At 43.9% G+C, this 9,353-nt stretch overlaps 2 protein-coding genes across 3 annotated transcripts; one reads left to right on the plus strand and one right to left on the minus strand.

The window, feature by feature from the left end:
- Positions 1-57: 57 nt before the first annotated feature.
- Positions 58-4,316, minus strand: abt1 (activator of basal transcription 1). Of its 2 annotated transcripts, XM_080898097.1 has the most exons (5): positions 4,183-4,316; positions 3,697-4,047; positions 1,819-1,994; positions 1,516-1,701; positions 58-1,425 (listed from the first exon to the last, which is right to left on the minus strand). In XM_080898097.1, the coding sequence occupies exons 2-5, from the start codon at positions 4,043-4,045 to the stop codon at positions 1,243-1,245; spliced, it is 894 nt and encodes a 297-aa protein (XP_080754223.1). In that variant the 5' UTR covers positions 4,046-4,047; positions 4,183-4,316; the 3' UTR covers positions 58-1,242. The 2 variants fall into 2 exon arrangements, with proteins under 2 accessions (XP_080754223.1, XP_080754224.1); XM_080898098.1 differs by having other exon boundaries at positions 3,697-4,261.
- Positions 4,317-5,151: 835 nt separating this feature from the next.
- Positions 5,152-9,069, plus strand: rad51c (RAD51 paralog C). Its single transcript, XM_080898096.1, has 4 exons — positions 5,152-5,342; positions 5,726-5,969; positions 6,134-6,350; positions 6,442-9,069. The coding sequence occupies exons 1-4, from the start codon at positions 5,225-5,227 to the stop codon at positions 6,940-6,942; spliced, it is 1,080 nt and encodes a 359-aa protein (XP_080754222.1). The 5' UTR covers positions 5,152-5,224; the 3' UTR covers positions 6,943-9,069.
- The last annotated feature ends 284 nt before the right edge of the window (positions 9,070-9,353 follow it).

Below are 9,353 nucleotides of genomic sequence, written 5' to 3' on the forward strand. Positions count from 1 at the left end.
ATTATGAATGCAGAAGAGTATCAACATCTTTTGATACATAAAATACCATCTGTGGGGTCTAATTAGCAACAACTTCATTTTTGAACATGACAGTGATTGCAAACATACTGCCAATGCAGTAAAAGCTGCATATAAAAACACAATCAGTCATGGATCGGCCTCCCCAGAGCCCACACCTCATCATCACTGAAGCAGTGTGGGATCATCGTCACAGAGAACAAAAGGCAGCCGACATCCAAAGAACAACTTTGGAGAACTATTCCTGAAGGCTGTGGTGAAAAAATAAAGGCGTCATATCAAATATCGAATTTCATGCTCATGAACCCATGAGTTTATTCAAACTGTTTCCCAATTTCCTAACAAAATATCAAGAAACCAGGAGTGGCTCAAGACCTTTGAATAGTAATTCTCCAGTGATCAGCAGATCCAGCCCACAGAATTTGTCCCCAGTGATTTTCTTCTCTCAGAAATGACCCCAGCTTCTGTCCTCAAGCCTGATGACATGTGAGCTGATCCCGAAAAGATACCCAGGCAGAAATGTCTGCTCACCAACACTGCATCGCTGGAACAGCGCACAAACATTAACATAAAATAACACGTGAAGAAAAAATATTGAATCTTTCCAAAAATATTTTAATATAATCCAGAACTCCCACTCCAGACTCTCAGTGGACACTCACAGGGTAGCGTGTACCATATGAGGCCCTGTGGATCTTCGACTGCAGTCAAATATCTTTCTGAAGGTTTAAGAGACCTCGCAGCACCACATTCTGCTGAAGTGAGTATCAGAGAATTTCTGTCAGCAGCCCGGATCCACACATGGAAACTTCCTGCTCTGGTTAAACTAAGCTTGTAACGCCTGTTGGGAGTCATCACTGGGAAACGTGCTTCGAGGTGACAGACCAATCAGCATGTTTTAGCAGAATGCTAGCATCTTATGAGCAAACTCAACTTTGCTTTAATAAAATCTAAATATAAGTGTTGTGTATTTCAGCTCAGACATGTTAGCGGCACTGCCATTAGCTTCACTGGGCGCCCTCTTCTGTACCTGTAAGTTAATCACAACAATTTCTATACAATGAGCTGAAAAGGAAGTGGAATGACTCCTCCATATTGGCTCTCCTCCACTCCCTTTGCTCCGCCCCCTCCCCTGCCAAAACTGGCCTTTGATTGGTTGGGGAAAGGAATCTACACTTTCTATGGAAACATTGGTCCAGGAGTTCATGAAGCATCTCTCTGTTGTCATTGTGACGGTTTGGAGTTGAAAATTTTGGTCAGAAGCGAGACATTCGATTGGCTCTTCTGCTCCATGAGGCGGGCCTTGTCCAGGTGCTTCTGCAAAACAGAGTCCTTCTTCCTCTTCTTCTTCATCTGGATCTCCTCCTCCGTCTGGCGCTGAGTGAAGTCCCACGTCTTCTCTTCCACCTGACGATGACAAACAGTTTTAGAGCGAACGTGCGTCTCTGCCTGAGCAGGGCTAACATTCGTCGCTTCAGCTCGTGCTTCAGCATTTACCTGCTCTCCGTCTCTCTGCCTCTTCTTTCTCAGCTTGTCCAGGTGAGCGCTCTTCTCCACGTTGTTCAGGTAGAAGTTTGTTTCTCTCTTCGCCTGTGAAACTTCAGTCCTGAGCCTCTGGTTTAGGACCGTCTGCTCGTAGGCCAGCCGCTCACTCAGGTGAATCCACTGGAACCTGTGCAGGTACTGCGGACACAGGTAAGCAGTAGGGACAAATTATTTGACACTATGATGACATTAAACAACTGTCTGTCTGCATTTTCAGCGTAACCGGTGTGCATTAATAGGGAAGAAGAGACCTACCTTCATGCACCACAGGTCAGAGGAGAAGCGCTGGCGTTTCCTGGTTCCCATCGGCGTGTTGTGGAGCGACGCCGCCACTTTCTTAGCCACACGTTTATCTCTGAACTCCACCCATCCTTCTGTGAAGTCACACCTCCGCAGCCCAGCCTTCTTCTTCCGTTTCCTCACCTGTCTGTCTGCAAGATGAGCGCATCGAACATTAACAGGTGATAAATATCTGAGGGGCTATGGTGAAAGCTTCACTTTTCCTCACTTGCTGTTCATGCAGTGGCGCTGACGTGTGAGATCAAGTGTTTAACATGGCTGAAACGTACCATCACAGGATCAGGTTAGCCTCTCAGAACTTTACCTGTCCCCCAACAGGACAGGTGGACCCACAAAACTGGTAGCCACGTTCTCCAACTCCACATCAGACCCACTGATTCAGGTTTTTTAATTTGTCACTCATTTGATCTTTGAGTGTACATTTTCTCAACACAGATTAGGTCCCTTAAACTTTTTTGGTGATAAATTTAGAATATTTATCGTAAAAATTTTAAACATGTTATGTTTCCTATATTTCAATAAAAACAAACCTTTTTGAAAGCAGCTGACTCAGTCTTATAGACATCCAAGGTCTCAATAAATACATCCGTTAAGAGTTTAAATAATGTTTAATAAAGATGTCACCAAACAGACTAGAAGTAAGGATATTTCCTCTATTTATTTTTATTTCAGTAAGCCTCCCAAGGCCCTAACATCTTTGTTAGTTAAAGATCTTTTGTTGGGATGATCAGGTCAGCGGTAAATCTGGAGTCGAGTTATAGAGCAGTACAGACCCGTTGCAGTTCGGGACATCTTGGCTTAACGCTGCCTCTTATTGATTTCTGGAGGAGGAGTTCTGTTTTCCTTTTAGGATGTTGTGGGCTGAAGTGAGATGTTCTGAAGGCTGACTCCTGCCCACATGTGATATAAAACCATTGACTGTAAAATTACAGCTCGAGTGCGTTTCGTGGAGTGTTTTATTTCGTATAAAATAACCCCTCGAGGGGAAACAGAACCAAAAAACAAGCAGAATGCAGACACTCGCTGAAAAATTCTGCTTTAAACATTTAGTATCGCTCCATAACAAAAGGCATCCACACAAGGTTTAAGTCTGAGAGTTCAGAGCACTGCCTGTCTGTAGGTTAATCAAAAAAAGGCATTTTTGGACTGGACCCTCTGGAATTTTTATATCCAGGAGAAGCTTTTAATTGTGTATTTTTTTTTTCAGGACATAAACCGAAAGAACGAGATTGCGAATACAAGCAGCGGAAATGAGCTTCCTCCGAAGGGTGGCTGGTCTCTCCCTTAGAGATAGGGTGAGAAGTTCGGCCATTCGGGAGGGGCTCAGAGTAGAGCCGCTGCTCCTCCACACTGAAAGGAGCCAGTTGAGGTGGTTTGGGCATCTGACAAGGATGCCCCCTGGGCGAGGTCTTCCAGGCATGTCCCACCGGACGGAGGCCCCAGGGCAGACCCAGGACACGCTGGAGAGATTATATCTCTCGGCTGGCCTGGGAACGCCTTGGTGTTCCCCCGGATAAGCTGGAGGAGGTGGCTGGGGAGAGGGAGATCTGGGCTTCTCAGCTCGGGCTGCTGCCCCTGCAACCCGACCCGGGATAAGCGGAAGAAAATGCATAGATGGATGGACATAAACTGTGAAAAATGAAACAGTGACCCTTGTTTCATTTTTTTTAAATTCCATCACTCCCAGAAACACCCAGAAAGCACAGAGAGCTGGTACTCTAGATTACTGATCCAGGTACAGTTTGTTTTCGTTCATTCGTTAGTGTTGTGTGTGTATCGAATGAGTATATCTGCACCACATACTGTCTGTGTGTATTCTGGTAGTACTTGTACCTTCAGGCTGTAGAAATATGCGTCCGATCTCTCCGTACACTGATAGCAGGTTCCTCAGCTGTTTGGGGCGGAACCTCGGAGGAATATGACCCAGGTAGATGATTCCAGGGACGCACTTCCTGTCCTGAAATACGTTCTTTACCTTCTTCTTCTTCTCTTTTACCTCAACAGCGTCTTTGTCACCAACATCTTTATCCTCATCATCTCTTCTGTCTGCAGCAGCTCCCTCCTCCTCCTCCTCATCATCATCAAAATCACCATCTTCCCGCTTCTCCTCCTCGTCTTGTTCTTCTTCATCTTCAGTCTGAGCAAGCGCCTTCGTGTCCTCGTCTTCCTCTCTTCTCTCCATCTCTATAAAACAAAACGTGTTTGCACGTGACTCAGACTGAAGAGATAATCGCGAGAGCAGCAAAACTGGACCCAGAATAACTTCCGCGTGCAGACTTTTTCAAACTAAAACACTTAAAACTCACAATAAATGCTTACTTTAGGTTTCTTTGACGAACTTCTGTCACAGTTATGTTTCACGTGCGCAAACCGTCGCATGTGATTGACGAAACAGAGCGTCGCACTAACAAAGATCAGCTGACAGTTGACTTCCGGTTATGCCTTCAAAATAAAACATTAGGTGGGCGTTGTATAATCTTCTTTCATAAAGGAAAAAATTTTGTCTTTCCCCAGCAGTTTATTTGTTGAAACAATTTTTTAATCAGATTTATTTATTTATTTATTTATTTATTTATTTATTTATTTATTTATTGTGTAAAATGATGTCAAAGCTGGGGGAGGTGGGCAAAATGTACCTTAAACTCCATAGCATTTTTATTAAAGCTTTAGGTATTACCTGTTATTTTACTACTACGTTCTGCTGTATTATTATAGCCATCGCTGCCTGGCAGTACAGAAATAATGAAAAACTTCTCAATTACAACATTAAAGTGGTATACACATTAATGGACTAGTATGTCTGATTCATTAGTGCCATGGATATGATTCTGAATAATTAGTTATAAAGTATTTTCACATGCTGAACTTCATGTACTGTTACTTCTGTAGATTATGATATTTACTTAAATAAAGAGTCTGAAAAATCCTTTCTCGACTTTGTAAAATATTTCTTAAAAACAATATGATGTTGAATTCTAGCGCAGCTCCATCTTTAGGACATTGGCGGTTCATGAGTCTAAAAATCCTGCAGTGTTTTTCTCTACAAACTTTAATCTAAGCTGTATTTCTTCCACCTTGTTTTTTCAGTTTAATAAATCCCAGGAACCATGTTCTGCACTCAGTCATCGAACCTTCAGGAAACCTGGCGAGAAATGCTGCAAACAGGAGGATCCCAAATTCAGGACCAATATTAGATTTATTTATTTTTTCAAAAAGTGAAACAAGAGATCATTAACAGCTGAAGGAAGTCAAACGGCTCTTATTTTGAAATTCAATCCGGATGTAAGTTTTTGTTTTCGCGTGTGAAACGCACGCCGGTGACGGCGGGTTGCTTTGAAGCTGTTAGCGTTTAGCAGCGGAGATGCAGAGACCGGTGTCCAGTTTGCCTCTGAGCCAGGCTGTGAGGCTGAAACTGGGTAGTGCTGGTTTCCAGCTCACCGCGGACCTATTGGACTTCAAACCGGACAAGCTTAGCAAAGGTACCGCTCCATTTCCCCCCACAGTTCCCAAAAACTCCGGTCAAAATGTGTCACATTTTAGCTCGTCTGTCTTTTAAAGCCCTGCAGCAGTAAAAATCACAGCTAAAACAGGTTCACAGCGTCCTGGTAACTCATGGTTTTCTCATAGCCTCTGAGAAGACCGTTTGTAATAAGGAGCAGGGATGGCTGAAAGCTGTTTGTTTGTTTACCTTTTATATTCTGCTGAAATGCAGACTTATGGACAGGAAGGTGCTCAAAACACTGACACTGAACTGAGTCACGTTCTTCATCACAATAAACATCAGGCTGCTTTTTATGTGAAACACAGCTGAGCCTTTGGAAGAAAACAAGTACGTGAGATTTATCGAGGAGTTTCATTTCAGAGACCGGCCTGAGCGAAGAGGAGGCTGTGGAGGTGCTGAAGGCTATGAAAGGTGGAGGAGGAGGAGGCGGAAGTGGTGACATCTCAGCATCTCTGACCGCTCTGGAGCTCCTGCAGAAGGAGGAGGAGTTAAGGAGCATCGTGACATTCTCCTCTCAGCTAGACGAATGTCTCGGAGGAGGAATCCCTGTCGGGAAAATAACGGAAGTCTGTGGAGTTCCGGGAATCGGAAAAACGCAGCTGTGGTAAGAAATACACACACACACACACACACACACACACACACACACCATCATCTATAACCTTACAGATGTTTTGGAGCTGTGATGATGGCGTGAGGAAAACAGTCGAGGAAAATTAGTCACCGTGATGTGGATCAGTAAAGTGAGTGATGATGTCGCCCTTTCAGTCTGCAGCTGGCGGTGGATGTTCAGGTGCCTCAGTGCTTCGGGGGGGTCGAAGGTCAGGTGATGTTTATTGACACAGTGGGCAGCTTCCTGCTTCAGAGGGTCACCGACATCGCAGCAGCCGCCGTTAGACACTGCTCCTTATTGGCTGAGGACGATGAGCAACGAGCCGCCATGGAGACCTTCACCGTGGAGACCATCCTGTCCAACATCTTCTTGGTAATGTCTACTAAGTGATGTATGCAGTGATGTCACTATGCATCTGCAAACTTCTAAAATTCTGATTGGCTCTCTATCTCGCCTCACTCAGGTGCGTTGCCATGACTATGTGGAGCTGCTAGCTGAGCTCCATCTACTTCCTGACTTCCTGTCCCAGCATCCAAAGATCCGCCTCCTGGTGATCGACAGTGTGGCATTTCCTTTCCGCCTGCTCTTTGACGAGCTTTCACAAAGGACACACCTCCTTAATGGCGTCGGCCAGCAGCTAATCACCATGGCAATAAACCATAACATTGCAGTGGTAATCACCAACCAGATGACGACCCGGATCCGGGACGGCCAATCGCACATTGTCCCTGCCCTTGGGGAGTGTTGGGGCCACGCCCCTACAATCAGGCTCCTCCTACAGTGGGAAGGGTCGCGGCGTCTGGCGACCATCTTTAAGTCTCCATGTCACGTGGAAACCATGGTGCAATACCAGATCACCCCCGAAGGCTTCAGAGATGCCGATCAATCAGAAATGGCGCACAGCAAACGGCCTCGAATGGACACTGACCAATCAGCTGCTGAGCCAAAAGACACAAGCAGCTGATTATTGGGAAACTGTCCAGTAAGAAGAGGCTGATTGAGCATTTGTCTTGTGTGGATTTAATGACACTGCTGTGTTCACACAGGAGGTTCCTGTTTAAATAAAGTTCAGTTTGAGTCCAGCAGGTGGAGACACAGAACTGGTTATCAGTCAGTGGCTCCTCCTGTCTGCGCCGTTCATCCCTGACTTTCCCGAGCAGATGCTGAATACTTCTGCGTTTAGAGAAGCTGCTCTGCAGAAGAGCAGGGGTCAGAGGTTAGAGGGTGGCCCTCTTGCTTGCATATTCTTCATATTTAGATATGTCAATATTTATAGAGGGAGATTAGCACTACAGACACATCTGGATTCATTTCGTTTATTAAAACATTGTTTCTGTTGTTTCTACTGAGACGATCTTGTCTTACCCTCAGGTGCAACACACATTACTGTTGTGTTCAAGCTTTTCTTCTGCTGGAAATAGGCAGAAACACTGGCTCGTTTCCAGTCCACCTTCTCAGTCCATGATGAGTGTGATTCTGTTTAGAGTGCCTAAGGGTCGCTTAATTAAGGGGTGGGGTAGAAATACAGCGGCGAGCTTTGGGATGTCCTCGCTTTTCACTGATGGAAAACAAGAGGATTGATGTGTTAAAGCTTCTTACTGACTGATGACTATAAGCATCAAGCCACAATGGAGAGCTTCATGACTGCTTGTAGAAATCGTGTCTGGAATTTTCACCTGTTGAGTTTAAATTTCATTTAGGTCAAGTCAAAGTCAAAAAAACTTTATTTATCCCTGAGGGGCAATTAAGATAAAGTTTTTTGACATGAAATGGATTTATTCTTTTCTTTTATTATTGTGACAGCAACAATTAAAATAATGACCTTCATTGATGAAGCACCTTTCAGATCCAGCCATTTTTGGACAAATGTTATGGCCAGGGTCGCCACCAAGGGGGGCCAGGGGGGCCACTGGCAGCCCCCCAAAATTTACAAGACTGTCCAGTCTTGGTTATTATTTTAAACATGAGCACAAGAGACAGGAAGACACTTCACAGTGAGTTGAAATATTGTGTATCATTTTGAATTAACTGTATACAATTCTTTTGTCATGCCTTCACGATTTCCCGTCGTCCCTTCCTTCGTTGTGTCCCTGCACTGTTCTGTTTTTGGTGCGCCATCTCAATATTTTTAGTGGCCCCCATATGAAAAAAATTCTGGAGGCACTCGTGGTTATGGCTTCAAAATCCAGACGCTAACAGCAATGCCCGGTGTCCATCTTTTATATACAGTCTGTCTTTTCTCATGGGAGGGTCCACACACAAAGCCTGTTGGGGTTACTTCAGGTAGGACATCTGACATAAATACAAATCTAGCAAATTAAAACATGTCGAGCTGCCTGCTGTGCTGTTGTGAATAAGGGAGCAGCTGAAAAAAGCTTCTTCAGTGTGTGGATTTTCCACACAGAAGTAAGGAGAGAAAGGGCAACTAATAAATAAACACCATCTCCCATGATGCACTTCTGCTGACATGATTGGCAGCTGCAGAAATAAACTGAAATAATTTCAAAGAAGTTTTTGTCATTCCGAACTTTTTTGTTATTATTATTGTTTTTGACACTGAATATTTACAGGCAGATGTTCCCTAGCAACAGATGTTGTTATCACTACACACAGGAAGATCAAAGTGGGTTTAAACATCAGGAGGTAAACACTGAACACCTGTCCGACACCTGAGCAGGTAAACACTCAGAAGTGACGGAAGCCAGCAGTGGTGGCTGTCGGTAAACAAAGGGTCAGCTTGGTACATTTTGGGCACTTTTCAGGGCATTTCTTATAACTGCTGCCCAGAGATGTTTCTGAGTTACAGAAATTGGATATGCCTATGCTTTATTAAAAGTAGGGTGGTTACTGGTTTCTCCAGCTTAGTGAAGACCAAACAGAAGTCCTTCAGCACAGATTTGTGCCTAAGCTAAAGGAAACTGCAGGTCCTTTTCAGAAACCTCGGCTTTCACTACAGATGTTCACTCACTTAAAAATGTTAATGTTTTGTCATTAATGCTTTTATTTCATCACCCCTGGATTGCTGTTGTTCATTGTTCATTTGTCTTCGTAAAACCTCCTCATTAGCTTCAGAGTCCACTTTAAGAATCTGGTTTTTAGTTGTAGAGCTCCGTATGGACGGTGAATCACCCCCATCTCTCAGCCTGAGATCGGTGGATTCAGTCTGTTTATAAAAAATTACTCAATATCATTCTTTTAAACTTGTTTATAGGTAACTTTTTGGTTGTGAAGCATTTTATATTTACCTTGAAATGTCCTATATAAGTAAAATTGTACTTTTTGTCACACCTGACCTTCAGAGATCGACTCTAAAATAATCACTGGGCTAAATTAAAAAGCTAATAATAAAGTAAAAACATGTTCACGGAACACACA

This window comes from Rhamphochromis sp. 'chilingali', assembly GCF_963969265.1.
Source record: "Rhamphochromis sp. 'chilingali' genome assembly, chromosome: 12".
NCBI lineage: Eukaryota > Metazoa > Chordata > Actinopteri > Cichliformes > Cichlidae > Rhamphochromis > Rhamphochromis sp. 'chilingali'.

Coding starts and splice junctions, on each gene's coding strand:
- abt1 (XM_080898097.1), bottom strand. CDS start 4,045: ATGGAGAGAAGAGAGGAAGACGAGGACACGAAGGCGCTTGCTCAGACT. Junction 1,995..3,696: donor CATATTTCTACAGCCTGAAG/GTACAAGTACTA, acceptor CTCATCTTGCAG/ACAGACAGGTGAGGAAACGG. Junction 1,426..1,515: donor GGCAGAGAGACGGAGAGCAG/GTAAATGCTGAA, acceptor TGTCATCGTCAG/GTGGAAGAGAAGACGTGGGA.
- rad51c (XM_080898096.1), top strand. CDS start 5,225: ATGCAGAGACCGGTGTCCAGTTTGCCTCTGAGCCAGGCTGTGAGGCTG. Junction 5,343..5,725: donor ACCGGACAAGCTTAGCAAAG/GTACCGCTCCAT, acceptor GTTTCATTTCAG/AGACCGGCCTGAGCGAAGAG. Junction 5,970..6,133: donor ATCGGAAAAACGCAGCTGTG/GTAAGAAATACA, acceptor TCGCCCTTTCAG/TCTGCAGCTGGCGGTGGATG.